At 36.3% G+C, this 19,739-nt stretch overlaps 1 protein-coding gene across 4 annotated transcripts in view; it reads right to left on the bottom strand.

Annotated features, from left to right (window-relative positions):
• Positions 1-19,739, bottom strand: part of ITPK1 (inositol-tetrakisphosphate 1-kinase) — a 148,117-nt gene that overhangs the window by 112,965 nt on the left and 15,413 nt on the right. For 2 of the 4 annotated variants that reach the window (XM_039365898.1, XM_039365900.1), the window contains exons 2-3: positions 16,905-17,095; positions 6,470-6,494 (exon numbers count right to left, since the gene is read on the bottom strand). In XM_039365898.1, the coding sequence (XP_039221832.1) occupies positions 6,470-6,494; positions 16,905-17,092 (213 nt within the window). In that variant the 5' untranslated portion in view covers positions 17,093-17,095. The remainder of the gene's footprint in view (positions 1-6,469; positions 6,495-16,904; positions 17,096-19,739) is intronic. The other 2 variants (XM_039365899.1, XM_039365901.1) reach the window with 1 other exon arrangement.

Below are 19,739 nucleotides of genomic sequence, written 5' to 3'. Positions count from 1 at the left end.
AGAATAGCTCAGCAGCAGAGAATTGACACCTTCAAATACAACCTAGTGATTTAATGCTACGCATTTAGTAAAGATTTATCAGACTTTGCTATGTCCCCCCTCCAAAAAACTTTTGCAGAAAGAAGCAAATAGATAACAGAGCTTTGATAATGGGCAGTTAATTCCCTATTTTAAACCTCTAACAGGAATGTGTGATCTTTTTGCTATTAAGTAACAGAATGCTTAATTAGTAAAATTATACACAAAAATGGAGGACAGTTCACAAAGGCTGCAATAGCAAGTACATGAGAGAGGATGGTATCAAGTCAAGGTTAAAAACAAAATACATTTGAGAAAGTACAATGTTCTCTTGGACTTAATCTGCTAGTTCAGACTAAATCGCAACAACAACTTTGAATAACAAAGTTATCAGTAAATTTAAGGGCTCTTCCTCTCTGCAGAAGGAATGAAACAAAAAGTATTTTTCCCCCTCAGTTATAAAGGAAAGCCATTTTTAATGGTTTTATATGGGATCTACCCATGCTGTTTTAGTGCATGCCATATTCTCAGAATCCATCAACATCACAGAATTTAAGATTTGATTTGAAATTTAGTGTGCTTTGATGTCTCAACATAATCATTTTGTTTTTAAAACAAGATTGGCAACTTGTGGCACTTGTTGGACTCCATATTGTTGGACTCCATGATCTTTAGCTAACAAAAATAACTGGTGCGAGATAAGAGGCATCGCACTGGCTCACAACACTTAGAGGGTCACCTACACCCCTTAGCTATTCTTGCTGTAGATAAGCACTTCTATAAAAACACAATTCAAAGTCCACCAATGGAATAGCATTGGGCTTAGTGTATTCTAGAGCAGGGGTCTCCAAACTTGGCCACTTTATGACTTGTGGACTTCAACTCCCTTCAATTCCTGGCTGAGGAATTCTGGGAGTTGAGGTCCACAAGTATAAAGTGGCCAAGGTTGGTGACCGCTGTTCTAGAGAATAACAAGGATAAGGAAAAATATTTTGGGGTGTGCAAAGGAAATAAAAATATAGCAAAAGACAAAGCAATGCATTTCTTTCATATACTAATCTAAGACTTTACTATCCAAGAAAAGTTTCAGATTTATGTTATACCTAATCCTAACAGGACTTGATTTAATAATACCTGGATAAACTACTAAAATATAGAATGGTGCAAGGGTGTTTTTCTACTATTTGTGAATTGCCATTTAAACCAAATCTTCAGATTACTTCTGGCAGACTACAGCTTCAGAAGAACCTATTAACCACAACACTGATTCAGTGAGAAGGGAAGACAAATTAGCACCTTCCATCTGCAAATGTATTTCAAATCTCACTTTCCAAAGGACAACTAAATATTAAATAGGATATTTTAAAAGATCTATTCTACCAGCTATTTCAGACTCAATAAACATATTATAACTTCTATTTCTTTTTACTCAAAACTGAATTTTCAAGCTTGATATAAACTTCATGTATTAATGTACATTTGTGTTTATTATGAAAGGACCAAAGAATTTTTTGACAAATATGTTCCCCTATCTTGAGTTTTTCATATACAATACAATAATTTTTAATTAATCTATACATATCATTTTCTAAGTACATATCCTAAATTAAGATTACACGATGATGTCATATTAAGCAACGTTTGCTTGGGCACCAAAATGTATTCATCCATTCTCTAGTTTGTAAACCATGCTTTGTTCCTTGGGATAGGTTCAGATATCACACTAATTAAGAAAAAAAGAAAACAATGTCTGAAAGAGTTTAAGGCAGTAATTGGCTATTTTTGTTGCTGCTAAAAAAGAATCCCTGTATATTGGGAATTCTTGTTATATGAATAATTACCATTAATACATTTTGACCTAATATTATGATGTTAATATTATAACAATATTAAGTGATCAACTACCCATCCAGAATTATTGAAGTTATAGATGTAAAATTCCACTAAATTATTTTGTCTAGAAACAAAATTTGCTTTCAAGATGTTTTACATTTTCATTTCTTGTAATATGTACTGTACCACATTTTGATTATTTTTTTACAATAGGTTTTCTACCTTTTTAATGCTCTCTGGGGGATTGCTTACTTCTAATCTGATTATAACTATTATTTATATGCATCAAGGTCATCAGGGCAACAACTGAAGAAAAAAAAATCCTAATATTGTTCTGACCATAAATGTTTTAGAATTGCATCATTCATATACTTTATGTATTTATCTGTTACATTTATTTGCCACATTTTTCACCGTAGGTCTACCATGGGTGGCTTATTACAATAAAAAGAAGAAATTAAAAGAATGTAAACAAAACAGAAGTAAAATAATAGAACAATGAAATAAACAATGAAAAAGAAAACAACAAGAATACATCAATATGATAACAAAAGATGGTTGGATGGACAGCAGATAGCGATGGAATCTGCCATCAATTCAGCAGCTGCCTCCAGTGTGGAACTAGCCCTTGTTTAGATCAAGAATGACTATACTAATATTTTAAATAATTTTTTTAAAGGGGATTGTATTTCCCCAGACATAGAATACAAGTTACAGATTCTTCAACATCCAATCCGATTCACACATAACAATCACAAAGGTTGATTTGCTTACAATGTAATCTAGGCTAGTGCAAGCACTTTAAAGCTAAGGTACTCCTGAATCCTCATTATATGAACACCATTTTGAATTCTTTAATTCAATCTTCTTCAGTGTGGTACCCTCAGGATATAGTGGACTACAATTCCTGTCCTTTCCATCCAGCAGCCTAACACATATGGGAGGCAGGAGATTGCTCTAAGCAAAATCAATTTTATAAAGTATGCATTAATCTACCTGCAAGACATTTCAATGGACCAACTCACTATGCAGATCGGCCACATTTTATTTCCTACAGCAAATCAGGCCACAAGAATTTTGGGGATTCCTGAAGTAATTTCAGATATAAATATAAATTTCTCTTTCATATGCCCTTGTAACTATTAGGTGTATTTTGAAACATTAAATGTTCTGTTTTGAAGTATCAGCAGTGCTTCGAATTTCAAAATTACAAAAGGCAAGCTACTTAATTCTTATAGTAAAAGCTATCTGTCAACTTTAGAATGAGCATGGCTGCAGCCATTTTTTCCTTCTCATTTCTAGTTGACACATAGCACAGAGGGAGGGGGGTTGCCAGGTGATGCGCTAGACAAAACAACTTTCTCTCTCGGATTTTCTCTCATGGGAACCAAGGACTGCTCCAGAGACTGCGGGCTGGGCGTTTCATGAAGAGCCCGCAACAAGGAAACATAGTTGCTTGCATAGCCTTAGGGGTGGGATTTCTTAACTTTGTATTGGGGAAATGTTATGCATCTTTTCAGACTTGGTTTCACTTTTGAAGTGCCAATACTTTGTATCAATAAGCATGTTCTTTGAGGAATTTGCAAGCCTCGGAGTTCTGCTTTATTTGTCTCTGTCTGTCAGAACTATGTCACTATCACTTTCTATTAGTGCCAATGAAATTAAAAACTTTGAGGCACTGCCAATCAGAGAAATCAAAGAGTGCAGAGAACAGGTACAAAGATTATTAGAGGGCTGATGGCTAAAACATATGATGAATAGTTATAGGAACTGGGTATATCTAGTCTAATGAAGAGAAGGACTAGGGGTGATATGATAGCAATCTTCCAATATCTGAAAGACTGTCACAGAGAAGGGGGGGTCTCCAAAGTATCTGAGGGCAGGACAAGAAGTGACAGATGGAAACTTATCAAGAGATCCCACCTAGAACTAAGGTGAAATTTCTTGACAGTGAGAACAATTAAATCAGTGGAATAGCTTGCTCTAGAAGTTGTGGGTGCTTCATCACTGGAGGATTTTAAGAAATGTTTGGACGGCCATTTGTCCAGAATGGAATAGGGATTTGTGCTTGAGCAGGGGGTTGGACTAGAACAGGGGTCTGCAACCTTAAACATTCAAAGAGCCACTTGTACCCAGAGAAAAGAAAACACTAGGAGTTGCAAAACCTGTGCACGCATGCACGCATGCAAGAAGTGGGGAGCTTATTGAAGAGTTTAATTAAAAAGAAATAGAGGCTTCTGCACATGAGTTCTCGCTCTCTCTCTGAGAGAGGGGGGGGGGAAGTGCCTCTCTCTGTCTCTGTCTCTCTCTTTGCAAATGGCAGAGGAAGCTGGGAGCTGCAGGAGAAGTTTGCCGACCTGTGGACTAGAAGATCTCCAAGGTCTCTTCCAACTCTTTTGCTTTGTATTAGACATGTGTCTAGATAGAAATTTTCATCATAGAGACACTATCTCACCATTGCTCAACTTCAGATAAATATCAAAGTTTTCAATTAATGCATATGTCACAAGATAATTCTTAGTAAAAACAATGATCTATGAGGCACCAAATATATACCGTAAATGCCGGCGTATAAGACGACTTCCGCGAGCGCTGAAATCGGCGCCAAAGACGGGGGTCATCTTATACGCCGAGTCGTCTTATATGCCGGAAATACTGGTAGTTTCCGGCGTATAAGACGACGTTCTAGGAATGCAGCCCGGCTATAAAGATGGGGGTCGTCTTATACGCCGGGTCGCCTAATACGGCGGCATATACGGTATATGTTTGAAGATATTTATATTAGAATGAAATACTTGGTCACTATTTCACTTTGTACTATTTTTTGCAAGGCGTGTCTCCTTAAAGACTTTGAATGGATTTGGGCAGTATAGGTAGCCCTTGATTATGATGGCAATTGGGACTGGAATTTTCATCACTAAGTGATGTGATTATAAAGCAAGGGAGGCACAATGAGGGTGAGGAGGGTATGCAAATGGCTAGCATGTCATGAGCGCAAAGAGATAGGGAAAATGTAAGCGGGGTTGGAGGGGATGGTCACGGAGAATGTGTGAGAGGCATAAGTTAGGATGGGTGTGCGAGGAAGTGAAGGAATATATGAGAGGCACAGTGAAGGTCTGGAGGGTGCAGCATGATATGTAAGAAGTGCAGGTTGGGGAAGTTCTGTGAGGGTGCCTGAGATGAATTGCATGAGTCTAGGCGAGTGTAAGATGGTGTGTGAGAGGCATGGTGGGATCAGAAAGGGTGCATGGGGTTGCATGAGAAGCATGATTCAGGGAGGGTGCCTGACAGATGGTGCATAAGGGTGAAGCATGAGTTGGAAAGGGTGCACGGGATATGAGGCAGCTATGGTAAGGGTACATGAGTGGCTGTATGGCACGAGCTCGGAAAGGCTGGGGGAGGGTGCATGGATGTAGGTGATTTATTGCATTGACTTGCTATTTTCCCTGCCAGCTTCCCACTGACTTTCTGGGAAAGCCAGCAGAGAAGTGATCATGTGGTGCTGCAAACAGTTGTAAGTACAAATTGATTGCCAAGTGTCCAGATCATGATCATGTGACTGCAGAGGCTGGAACTCTGAGGACTGATTCTAACTACTACTGTTCAGCGCTATCATAATTTCAAATGGTTGTCGCTCAAGGACTATCTGTATTAGAAATGCAAGGGTTACTACACAGTATACAAAGCTCAATTCCCCTTCTGGTCTCCAATTTGTGCAATACTGATAAATATAAGTTGACATCAGATTTCATTACTAAATTATAGAGGAAAGCAGGAAAAGAAGGAAACAGACATAACATACCAGAGAATTACAGGGATTTGAAATGGTCTATCTTGCATTTGAAAAGTTAAAGCACGGATTTGATTTGCATAAAAATTGAAGGAAGTGAAAATACACAACGTCAATTAAATTAAAGCCCTCATACTTCTCCTTCTCTATATGAAACATTGCTAGATTCAGCGAAAACCAAATGGCTTCCATCTGCCACACTGTACGAATTGGAATTGTTGTTCTTTTGTAACACAAATAACAAATCTACCAAGGAAACCAAGGGCAATTTTAAATAGAACAATATTTGAGGTTATCCATATATGCAATTATTATTTATAAAAATTCATAAACTACAGCTAATCCTCAACTTACAATCACATTTGGGGCCAGAATGTTGCTTGTAACTCACAACAGTCATATGTTGAAGCTCCCACAAAACCAAACATCATTTTTATGGTGGTCATTAAGTGTATCATGTGGTTGTAACCGGCATGAAAGTTGGAAATTGTGATCACATGAATGTGACATGCTACAACCGGTCATAAACATGAGCCAATTGCCAAGTGCCCAAAATGCAGTCAGGTGGCTGAGGGCAGGGGAGCAACATTTTACAGAAGTGCTTTACAGGCCATGAAGCACCCCTTTCAAGGCCACGGTAAAACTATGAACAATTGTTAAACGCCTGATTATAAGTCAAGGACTCCCTTTATTCAACTTTTAGTGTTAATGATTTTATCATTTTATATCAATGATTTTATATGTGTTAGAAAGAAAGATCAGAAGAGACTGATGCCATGCAAGCATAAACATAACCATTAAAATAGAAATCAAACATAATGCACTCACCTGTATAACCTCTATCCCTCTTTTCCTGAGGAAACAAAAGGGGGGAAAAAGAAAATATATATATTAGGGAAATGAACAACCACTCATAAGTTTAACATCAGTAAAATAGTATTTGGAATAATTTTATACCTAAGTGTTTAAACTTTTAATTCAGCAGAAGAACTATTTTGATAATTTAAAACTTTTGTGGTAAATGTCTATACTATTTACTGATTTCTGACCAAGTTCTATTAAAATTAATGGCATTTAGTTTTGAGCAAAGTAAATATTTAATTAGAATATAATTTTATACTCAGAAGAGTTACAATTCAAGCATTTTACAATCTCAATTTCCAAAACAAAATATAATAAATATAACATCATAAAAACAAAATAATCTTTTTCAACTTCAAGGTCTGTTTAAACTACAGTTTGGTAAGAAATGAACAAAATTTTAAAATAGTTATTTCATTAGCTTGTTACAACTCATTATAACAGATACATATATTTCCAGGATTGCAAGGCTGTAACAGAAATCTTCACACATATGCAGAAATCTTCACACATATGAAGTCTCCCTGCTGTGGCCACATGATCCTGGAAACATATATCCTTGCTTTAATGAGTTGGAGTCAAGTGATACATTTGTTAGTGGAAGTTCTAAAGCACCTCTTCCATAGCAAATTTAAAGCATTGCACAGCCCTATATCCAAATTAATTAAACCCAACAAATAATATCTGAGGTATCATCTAGTCATAATTACTTTAAGAAATTAAATTTTCATAGATTCTTCCATACATTATCTCAAGCTTATATTTGATATTCCTAAAAATCAAATTGGTAATAAGAAGGCAAAAATGCAATCAATTCCAGAAATTCATATACTTTTCCCAAAAGCAGCTCAAAAGCAACTGAGAAGGAATTCGCAGGATAAATCTTTAAACTATAAGGAGTAAATAGTCCATGTTAGAAATATGAAATGACCGAAGGGAAACAGAAGCATAACAGCCAAAGAACGTGCTCTGGGGAATAGAAAGAGACCAACTAAAGTCAGGGAAACTATATCTGATTTTTTTTAAATTGCATATTTTAACCTATGTCATATTTTATGCTGCACCGAGTGTTAATCAAGCATGTCGATGTTGTTTTTCTTTTTAAATTGACTTTTGAACTGAAGAGATGGACCATTATATCATATTACTAGGGATGATAGTTTAATGATGTTTCTATTGCAAAAAGTAATCTTGCACTGCACTGACCCTCAACATCTTCATCAACGATTTGGACGAGGGGATAGATGGGGAACTCATCAAATTTGCAGTCGACACCAAGCTGGCAGGAATAGCCAACACTCCAGAAGACAGGCTTAAGATACAGGAGGATCTGGGCAGACTTGAACACTGGGCACTATCTAACAAAATGAAATTCAATGGTGAAAAAAGCAAGGTTCTACATTTAGGCAAGAAAAACCAAATGCACAAGTACAGCATAGGTGGCACCTTGCTCAATAGTAGTAACTGTGAGAGGGACCTCGGAGTCCTAGTAGACAATCACCTAAATATGAGCCAGCAGTGTGTTGCAGCTGCCAAAAAGGCCAACACAGTGCTAGGCTGCATTAACAGAGGGATAGAATCAAGATCACGTGAAGTGTTAATACTACTTTACAATGCCTTGGTAAGGCCACACTTGGAATACTGCATCCAGTTTTGGTCACCGCGATGTAAAAAAGATGTTGAGACTCTAGAAAAAGTACAGAGAAGAGCAACAAAGATGATTAGGGGACTGGAGGCTAAAGCATATAAGGAACGGCTGCTGGAATTGGGTATGTCTAGTTTAATGAAGAGAAGGACGAGGCGGGACATCATAGCAATGTTCCAATATTTCAGGGGCTGCCACAAAGAAGAGGGAGTCAAGCTATTTTCCAAAGCGCCTGAAGGCAGGACAAGAAGCAGTGGGTGGAAACTAATCAAGGAGAGAAGCAACCTAGAACTAAGGAGAAACTTCCTGACAGTGAGAACAATTAACCAGTGGAACAATCTGCCTCCAGAAGTGGTGAATGCTCCAACACTGGAAGTTTTTAAGAAGAGACTGGACAGCCATTTGTCCGAAATGGTATAGGGTTTCCTGCCTGAGCAGGGGGTTGGACTAGATGACCTCCAAGGTCCCTTCCAACTTTACTATTATTATTATTATTATATTTCCTTAAAGAAGGATCAAGAAGAAGTGACCAAATTATTCAGGGACTTGACAACTCTAAATGTCAGATTCTGTATAAAGCAGTTTTATATCTTTTCTACAGCCTTTTTTCTAGAAATATTGATATTAAGATTTAATCAGAAACAAAGTTTTATTAAAATACACTGGTTATATTTTAAAAACTTATTTTTATAAAGAGTGGTTTATTTACTTGCATCCCATCTTTATTTTTTTATAAATAACTCAAGGCGACAAACTCCTTCATCCTCCTATTTTCCCCACCTCAACCCTGTGACGTGAGTCAGGCTGAGAGAGTATGGACTGGTCCAAGCCCCAGCTGGCTTTCATGGCTAAGGCATGACTAGAATTCACGATCTCCCACTTTCAAGTCTGGTCCGTTTAACCACTGGACCAAATATTTACTCAAAGCATTTCTAATATACAAGGACACATCATGAGTAGTAATTTTTGCCAAGATTGATAGTGAAAGATGATCTGACCTTCACCTAATCAGGATTCTTTAATGCGTAATAGCATTCTAAATCCTTTTCCTCTTGAACTTGTGACACTTGCAGTCTTTCTGTCTTGGATTAGATTAAAAGGGCTTTGACAGGGCTTTTTTTCAGCAAGGCAGAAACCCTGTAGGAAATCCCACCCCCCACCCCTCAGTATTTAATGTCACAGTTTTTCATCCTGCAGGGAGCAGGTTAGGAAAGGGAGATTATAATAAAGACAACAAATTTAGAGAACCAGAACTCAATTTGTTGTCCTTTCAAATTTTATAACGGAATGAGATTAGTTAAAAGTCTTACAATGAAGGAATATTTTAATATAAAGTCTAAACCATAATCTCATTGATGGAAGACTTGGCTATTTAAAAAGGAAAGTCCATTTTTCTCTTACTATTAGAGCTTGTTACCTAAGCAATGCCAAAAAAAGAGCTCAAATTTGTGATAAATGAGATATGAAAAAAGAGGAATCAAAATAACTAATCATCCATTGCTTTTGGTAGTGGGATGTTTTGAACTAGATGTTTAGTTTCTTTCATTTTTCCTCCTCTGTCAACAACAGTTAAAAATACTTAAGGTAGCAATACTAATACTAATACCCACAGGATAGAACCAGTAATATCTTTAAGAGGTTCATATACAATCTACATGGCAGTATTCTGAAATTTTGTTAATACACTGAAACATTCCAGTGTTCTTCAGTAAATGAAATTAAAATGTTATTCTTTTAGAAGCTTGACCTAAAATGGTCATTCTTATACTTACTGGCTCCAAATTCATTTAATCAACATATTAGATTAAAAGGGTTTTGACAATATAAAGTCAGCAAGGCATAGAAATCTAAGAAATCTCTTAGAAGAAATAAGAAGTCATGAACTTTAGGAAATTATTTACTTGTTTATTTCTTTATAAAGTTTATCTAATCACCCAACCTGTAAAAAATACCACTGGGAAGTTCACAACAATACTATGATACAATACATTTAGAGGCTAAATAATTTATTGCTTCCTAAACCTATAGGTCAGTGATGGCGAACCTTTTAGAGACCCAGTGCCCAAACTGCAACCCAAAACCCACTTATTTATCACTGGGTGCCGGGTGGGCCTGGCCGCAGTGGTCATGGCAGACTGGGTGGATGGGGCCAGGGTGGTGGGGGCCAGTCCCTCGCTATCTCCGGGGCATGGCACGCATGCCCACAGAGAGGGCTCTGAGTGCCGCCTCTGGCACGCGTGCCATAGGTTCGCCACCACTGCTATAGGTTTTATTCTTATTTCTTTATTTGTTAAATTTATTTGCTACCTATCTTGCCCTGGGGCTATTCTAGGAGGCTTACAATAATAAAAAGGATTACACCAATAAAATAAAAGAAATGAAAAGCATGTAAACAAGTAACAATGAGAAATTCTTATGAAACAATAAGAATTAAGTCACTGCACAGATCTGGATCACATGAATCAGAATATTGAACTTCAAATATGAATGCCAGACATTAATTTCAGCCATGAAATTTTGTTACAGAAATGCACAGCATTTTTCAAACTTAGAATCTTCTTTCAGTTCTGCTCCTTCCAAAATAAGGAGAAAATATACAAGGTTGTCTCACTCTATTGCCAACCTGCAGCCAGTCGCTTTCACCATGTTTAGATTGTGGTCTCCTATACTTGTTTACATTTAACATGAGGACCGTGAGAAGTGTTGAGATTCCTATTTTCTTAAGAACATTCCAGAACTTAACACAATCAGCTTACAAACATATGAAAGAGTAGGTTCACACGATGTAAAGTTTTTTTATTTTTTAAGATATACAGACGATATATTTTAATATTTTATTTTCATTCAAACATAAAGATAAAATAAAAGTGATATAACTGAAAAAATTGAAAATTTTTTTTGCCGTGATTTATTCAACAAAGAATTAACATACGTCATTCGTTTCTGTGACCCATGTAGATATAATTTGTGCAGCTTTTTTCTAATGATAGTTTTATGTTTTGTGATATAAATACTGGTAAGAGCACTACTACTAGATCACTGGAAGTTTTTAAGAAGAGACTGGACGACCATTTGTCTGAAATGGGTTTCCTGCCTGAGCAGAGAGTTGGACTAGATGGCCTCCAAGGTTCCTTCCAACTTTATTACTATTACTATCTTCCTCCAAATGTGTTGGATTACAACTATTATTACTCTGGTTAATATAACATGTTGGTTAGTCCTGTAATTTATAATTTCGCTATGCAGCTGCATAAAAATGAGTAAGGATCTGCATCAAAATCATTATTCTTTTATAAATGGCAACACGAGGTTAGGAATAGGTGATTATCCAGGGCTATTACAAAGTAGGACACAAGCCAAACTTAAGTATGGGCAGAATTGTATAAAAGCAGCTACAGAGTTTCCAAAGTAGATGATTCATTGTACTACAAATACCACAAGCTGATGTGTTAATAGATCAAATGACTATGGTAAACTAAAAAAAAAAAATCAGAAGGAAAATGATAGGGGCCACTGTATAGCTATAAAGATGATAGCGTGCCTCAGTGGAAAATTTCCATTAATTGTAAGGAGTTACATAGCAATTAGTTTAATATGGTTCAAGATACGCTGTAAAAATAGCAAATAAGAGCAGTGCATAACTTAAGAGTCATTATCTTTGCCACAAATAGAGTAATTTAGCAGAAATGTGTTTGTCTCTCTTTAAAGGTTTTAAATGTCATTTATGGCAAATTAGCTATCATTTGGATAAGCATCCTAGCCATTCCTACCAAATAAAAATTACAGAAAGAAATGTCACAATAATATTTGGACTCTAGAAAAATAATAGAGCTATTACCTAAAATTCTGTTAGATAATCAAATCCAGAAAGCCTTTATTCTGTCTGATTTTGTTTTATTTGACATCTGAGACAGAACTATTACTGGGTTCATTCATATCACCAAGTCAAATTACGATTTGTTTGATTTTGGTTTCACGTTCTGTATGAATTTGGTGTTTGTGCCTTATTTATCAAATTACTTTTAAAACATGAAATGGATGACTGAACCAAAACAATATAGGTTTTTGGTTTCTTTTTCCTTTTAGAACAGGTACATTTTGAGGGGGAAAAATGACAACTATACTTTGCCTACGTAACCTAAAATAAGAGAAATATTTCAGAGTGACTATTCATAAATTAGTCTTAAAAGCCTGACTATGTTTACTTGTGATTAATTTATTAATCTAATATTCACATAAATGAGAGCTAAAAAGCCATGTAAATTGTAAAGCGGACGCCTTCCTCAATATAGTTTAAATATCATCCAAATTACTGTGATTATGTAAGACCAGGGCTTTTTTTCTCATAGAATGCCCAGACTGGAGTTCCAGCACCTTTTTTGGATGGAACCTTGTAGGATAGGCAAGGCGGGTTGTATGACGTGTGAGTTCCGCCCCCCCCTTTTTTTTTTAGAAAAAAAGCACTGTGTAAGACCATGCAAAATTTGTCTTTACTTGTAGTCTAAGTCAGTGATTCTTAAAGTGTTGTCTACAGAGATCCAAGATGGTCTGCCATATCTTCCTCCTACATTCTGCCTTCCCACATAGCCTCACAGTCAGCTAGTTTGCAAGAATGGATCAGTTACTAAAAACTGTTTCACTAAAAGCAAGAAAGTGATAATACAAGTAGCAACATGAGTACGTTTCAGCAATTTGAATTTTCAACAGGCACAGATCTGATTCTCAATCTATATGTACAGTGCTGTACTAAATGTAACTGTAAACTTGTACAAACAACTCAGAAGAAAAGTACAAATTATAAATACAATATGACTAATATAGGTTTTTACCAGACTGAAGTCCATCCATTCTTAGCCCCTTAGTATTTATGGGGTTTCTACTGAATATAATTCTTGCCCAACAGGTTTGTGTTACAAGATATTCCTATTCTGATATGAGTAAAATCATTTTTAAGTCCTTTAAAAATAGAAAATATGGTAAGGCATACATAAATGCAATGCCATTTTCTAATTTGCCAAATATATGAATTCTTGTGCTCTTAATGATGAGAGAGAGGATTGTTTGTTTAATTGAGTAGTCTCAGCCCTGGATTAACTATTAAGCAAAATAATCACATGCTTAGAACACCAAAGGAAGAAAGGTACTACTAAGTCTTTCCCCCATCTATCATGTCCCTAACTCTTTCACTGCCACACTCAACTTTAGTTGTTTTTTTATAATTGTCCATAATTGGTATTTAAAGAAGAGGTTTTTTTTAAAAAAGGGGTTACCTGTTAAAAGTTTGATTTGAAAATGTCATTGAATATTGCATTTATGTCTCCTGGTGTGAACATTTTGATTCTGTCAAGTGGCACCTCTATTGGCCTGTGTTTAGGGTATTAATTGGCCTTGACCCAGTCCTGGGCAGTCTCTATTTTTTCTAAATTCTCATTTGTGATCCAAAGTTGCTGATTTTAAGAAACAGTAGCCTGTAGCATTAGGGGTACTATAACACCTCAACTTATCTTACTCCTAATATTAATGTTCAGCAATGATGTTTTAAATTGCAAACAATATATCAATTCAACTGCTAGATAACTAAATTCATTATAGCAATATTTTTAACCTTAACAGACAGGGAGAAAGGGAAAGAAAGCATTCTTGGAAATCCAATGAAGAATACACATAGGAAAAAAAATTCACAAACCAAAGTGCTACGATCCATCAGATTAACCCCATTTAGGCACAATGCTAAATCATAATGTTCTTTTCATAAGAATCATCCGTCATCACATATTTTATATATATATCACTCCCCTCCTATAAAGCATCTGCAAGGTTAACACTATAGAATAAATAAACTTAAATATCACTTTTGCCCAAATTCAAATTCAAATTAAAGTTTAGAAAATAATTTCAGTTAATTGTAGTTAAAATTCATCAAAGTTTCAATCTAAATATCACATTGTACCATAGGTAATTTTTAACCAAAGTGAAACCTTCTAGTCTCCTTTTTATTGGCACATTGGATGATAATGGAAAGCAATTAAATCTCAACTTAAAGTCTTAATATGTAGTGAATGCAGTGCCTTGTAGAAGCAGGAAAAAAACTTCCATAGACCAACTGATGAAGCCTATCGCTGAAAAAAAAACTCAAATGAGTAGGCGGCATCTTGATGGCTACGAAGTTTCAGCATGCCAGTCGCAAACTGAAGAAACTTGGCAACCTCTGACCACAAACTGCTTTCTGTGAAGACACCTCCCTCAGATTTTGGGGGTAATTTTGTGAACTTCCTGGGGTTCAAAGCTGCAAGTTGTGGCAAGATTTTAACCATATTTTCTCTTATCTGGTTGCTAATACCTGTATGTGTAGGCAATGTTTATTTTTAGCTCAAAGCAAGAAAATAGAAAAAAAACCTACCAAATAATTAAGACATATAACTTAAGGATTTCTTTCTCCATAGAATAGAAAAAACAAAAAGCTATTATAATTTCTATTTAGCAGACATAGGATTTAAGGTTATCATTATTGCACCGTTCTCAATCCCAGGCAAGGTTACAAAACTCTTTTGGGAATTTTAAACAATTTTTATGTACCATTTTACCTTCATAGCTGTTCACCTGGAACATCTCTAAATATACAAGCTGTTAAATTTTGCGTCACAATGGTGCTTACATACTACCAAACCATTCTCCTCCTTTTACACACCATTCACATTTAAGCTGGGCAAATAAGAAAAATGACTACACATTACTAACACTGAAAAAACATTGCAAAAATAGATAAATTAGCTTTAGAAACTATAGAAAGCAATAGCCTCATTAACTTTGAGTGCAAAAAGCTTTCACAGCCACCTCAGTTGCTCCTAGACTGAAAATTACTCAACTAAAATCATCTCATGTTGACTAAACACATGTGGGAATTTTGTTGCCCCTGCACATGAGCTACCATGTTACTTTTTAGTAGCTAATACTACCTTAGATTCTCGGTTTCTCAACCATTCAGCTGACTTTGTATACTCCAGACTGTCTTTAATTTGCAGTAGTTAAATCTTCAGCTTTATGTTAAAATCAAACTGCCCTGAAGAATAATTTTAAAAAGGGCTCATTTTGGCCATCAAATGCAACCTCCTCTTCAATGCAGGAATCCATATTAAAACATCCAAGACACAAACTGACTTCTTCCTCTTAAATGAACCAAATTACGGGAAGCTTTTTCAAAATTTTGACAGATTTGCTTTCTTGCAAGTTAAACCCATTGTTTTACATCCTGCGCTCTGGAACAAGAGAGAAAGTCTTGACCTTCTTTTATGTAACATCCTTTCAGATATTTGAAAAATGCTGTCATATTCCACCAAGCATAAGAAAGCTAAGCTCTTTCCATTTCTTTTCATAGGTCTTTGTACTACTCTCCTGATCATCTTGGATGCCCTTCTCTGAACTGTTCTAATTTATTTGAATCCAACTTAAATTGTCATGCCCAGAATCGGGACAATACTCAGTGTGTGAATGTGTATTAAAAATAGAACTGTAATAGAGCAATTACTTCCTGTGATTTAGAAATTATACTTCCAAGTATGTAGGCTAAAATTGCTTTTGCTTCTTTGTAGTCACATCATGCTGCTAGTTACAATTAGCTATTGCTGAAAGAATGTTTCTTGCAAATATTATCAGGCTAGGTAATATTCCTACCCCATAATGGTATGTTTGATTTTTGCTTCCTAAGTGATAAACTTTACATGTCTCTTCAATTTGTTACTTTCGGCCATTTTCTTTATCAAAGTCATTTTGAATTTTGTCTTCTTACATATCAGATTTTTTTTATAATTCACAAGTTTAATAATTATCTCCATTTCTTCATGCAAATCAATCGTAGTTCATAAGATTATCATTTGAAAATTTTACTTTTCTGGCTCAATTATATTTATATAATTCAATATTTTCTCCCCAAACTTAGTAACTATAGTATACTGTATTTTAAAGAACCATTACCCTTATATTTCTAGCAAAATACTGTTTTTGACAATCCTTTTCTTAATAATAATAATAATAATAATAATAATAATAATAATAATAATAAAATAGTAAAGTTGGAAGGGACCTTGGAGCTCATCTAGTCCAACCCCCTGCTCAGGCAGAAAACTCTATACCATTTCGGACAAATGGCTGTCCAGTCCCTTCTTAAAAACTTCCAGTGTTGGAGCATTCACTGCTTCTGGAGGCAGATTGTTCCACTGGTTAATTGTTCTCACTGTCAGGAAGTTTCTCCTTAGTTCTAGGTTGCTTCTCTCCTTGATTAGTTTCCACCCACTGCTTCTTGTCCTGCCTTCAGGCGCTTTGGAAAATAGCTTGACTCCCTCTTCTTTGTGGCAGCCTGAGATATTGGAACACTGCTATCATGTCCCCCCTTGTCCTTCTCTTCGTTAAACTAGACATACCCAATTCCAGCAGCCGTTCCTTATATGCTTTAGCCTCCAGTCCCCTAATCATCTTTGTTGCTCTTCTCTGTACTCTTTCTAGTCTCAACATCTTTTTTACATCGCGGTGACCAAAACTGGATGCAGTATTCCAAGTGTGGCCTTACCAAGGCATTGTAAAGTGGTATTAACACTTCACGTGATCTTGATTCTATCCCTCTCTTAATGCAGCCTAGCACTGTGTTGGCCTTTTTTGGCAGCTGCAGCACACTGCTGGCTCATATTTAGGTGATTGTCCACTAGGACTCCGAGGTCCCTCTCACAGTTACTACTATTGAACAAGGTACCCCCTATACTATACCTGTGCATTTGGTTTTTCTTGCCTAAATGTAGAACCTTGCTTTTTTCACCACTGAATTTCGTTTTGTTAGATAGTGCCCAGTGTTCAAGTCTGTCCAGATAAATGTAATATTTGACAATAGGGTAAGCGTGATGATCTAGCTCCGGATTCAAAACACCGAATCCTCTCTCATCAATAGGTAACTGCATTTTCTGTAAATATATTCAGAATCAAAAAAAAAACATAAAATCTGTCAACAAAGAATTTATTTGTTGAAAATATTTTCCAAATATATAAATAAATTGAAATTCTTCTCAGAATATAAAGTAACCTGGGAATAATATTCATTTGAGAATGTTCAACTTCACCCAAAGGGTAAAGTTTAATGATTCCTATCTACCAAGTCTGAAGAAACTTCTATATATTTTGCTGAGTTATATAGTTTACTATACAAATACCTAAATATTTAATGGATTCCTCACAAGTATAGAATTGATATTCCTTAAATGGGTGGATAACCACATTTTCACACAAGTAACAATTTCAATTTGGACCACTTAATATCGTATACTATAGTTTTGTATTTCCTTAGAAATTCATAAAATTATTACAATAAAATCTTATAATATCATACAATGAGTCTTTCACTCTAAAGTGAAAGTTAATGGTATGTTTTCTCCTACTCTCTCATTATTTAGAGCAGTGGTTCTCAACCTGTGGGTCGGGCCCCATTTGGGGTAGAACGATCATTTCACGGGAGTCGCCAAACAACGCAGTCTGCCATTTTTTCCCCCTTTTCCTTAGCTGTGTACTCCCTTTTATTCTATTGGCTTTTGAAAGCCAATAGAATAGACTCTCTTGAATAGAGTCTAATTCTATTGGCTTTCAAAAGCCAATAGGAATTGTCCAGGCTGTCTCTGCGATGCTGAGCCCACCAAAAGTCCCATTCTGCAAATAGTGCTGCACCAGTTGAGTAGTCCTCGACTTACGACCGGTTGAGTAGTCCTCGACTTACGACCGGTTTGGGGGGGGTCGCGGCATTAAAAAGGTTGAGAACCACTGATTTAGAGGAACTAGACAAGGGTGTCTACTTTAGTTCTTGGTTTTTAATATCTCTGTGGAACTCTTGGCTCATACTATTAGACAACCCAGTTCTGAAGTAGTACAGAACTTAGTTGAATACAAATTGGTTTCATTTACAGGTTTATTAAACTTATATGCCATTCATCTCCCCAATTGAGTGACTCTGGATGGCTTACAGAATCTAAAAAGATAAATAAAAAACAATTACATTTTTAAAACTGCGCACATTAAAATTTTAAAGCAATGCAAAAAAAAAAAAAAAAACACCCAGAACCAACAAGATGCACAGTATGGGGGTAAGATCTTCTTACCCTGTCAACCACATCTAGCAGTGAGTGCCTCTCCCAAGCCAACCAGCAAAATCAAATTTTAATACCCTTCCGGAAGAATGGAAAATTCTTCCCTCAGTAGAGATGGAGGCCTCAGACACAACCTGTCCCCCGTTTTTTATGCTATTCTTGCATCACTCCCCCAGGAAGATGAAGACCATTTCATAGGGTCACCAGGGAGGCCACACTTAATGACCTACCTAGGAGAAAGGTTTTAGGAGCAACAACTCTCTGTCTACTCACCTAATGAACCTATTCAAATTAGGTGAGATGAGAAATGCAACCAGTCTGGAGAACATATACAGTGTCTCCCTAACCAACTTGCTCAGACCGAAGAAGCTACTTGGATAAGCAACAGAATGTGTCAAACCAAAAGAAAAGAAATCCAGTTGCCATGACTCAACTTCCAATGGTGTTATATGTGCCAGCCTAGAGGTTTCTGTGTGTGCCACTGCATTCTGCACCAGCTGTAGTTTCCAAATACTCCTCATGTCCCCTGTAGAGTGCATTGCAGTTATCCAACTGAGAAATGACATGGGCATGGAGTGATCATGCACAAGATCTCACAATCCAGATAAAGGTGTAGATGACATTCCTTTGTTTATTTCTAAACTTCACAGAACTATTCCAATGTCAATGCAAAAGATAAATGCCTTTAGTAAAAGAGCAGGATACTCCATTCATCCTGTAATTACACACTACTGTCGTGTTATTATTTTTCTGAAGAGTAAAGCGTGATGGGAATATAATAAGTATAATTTTCCTCATTAATAGTTGGGAGTTGGTCATCTTCCCTGAACAGTTGGTATACTGAACTTTTAGTTTTATGTTGAACATAACCCAAGAAGCCCTTTTGGTTTTCTTTCTAGCATATATTCATTAATCTTAACTAGCTGTGTATGCTTACCTTCCACATATCAGTTTCGAACTATGGGATTGTATAGCCTAGGTCAGGGGTAGGCAACCCAAAACACTTAAAGAGTCACTTGGACCCGTTTCCCACCAAAAACAAAACACTGGGAGCCGCAAAACCCTTTTGATATCGAAAATGAAGATAACACTGCATATATCCTTTTTTACCTTTATTATAGGTGTGTGTGTTTGTGTGGGGGGGGGTATTTGTGTGTGTGTATGTGTGTGTTTGTGTGTGTGTGTATATGTATATGTATGTATGTATGTGTATATATATATACACACACACACACACACACACACACAGGTTAAAAAAAGGATATATGCAGTGTTATCTTCATTTTAGATGTCAAAAGGGGCTCTCTCTCTCTCTCTGTCTCTCTCCCTCCCTCTCTATCTGCCCTTGGTCTACCACTCCTCTTCCCCCCCCTCTCTCTCTCCTCTCTCTCTCTCTCCCTCCCTCTCTCTCTTTCTCTCTCTCTCTTTCTCCCCCCCCCCTCCTATCTGCTGCTCACCTGGCAAGCTTCAAGCT

Source organism: Crotalus tigris, unplaced genomic scaffold (genome assembly GCF_016545835.1).
Source record: "Crotalus tigris isolate CLP2741 ecotype Arizona unplaced genomic scaffold, ASM1654583v1 scf7180000020201.887925, whole genome shotgun sequence".
Taxonomy (NCBI): Eukaryota; Metazoa; Chordata; class Lepidosauria; order Squamata; family Viperidae; genus Crotalus; species Crotalus tigris.
Note: the sequence above shows the minus strand (reverse complement) of the source record. Positions and strands in the feature narration are given on the sequence as shown.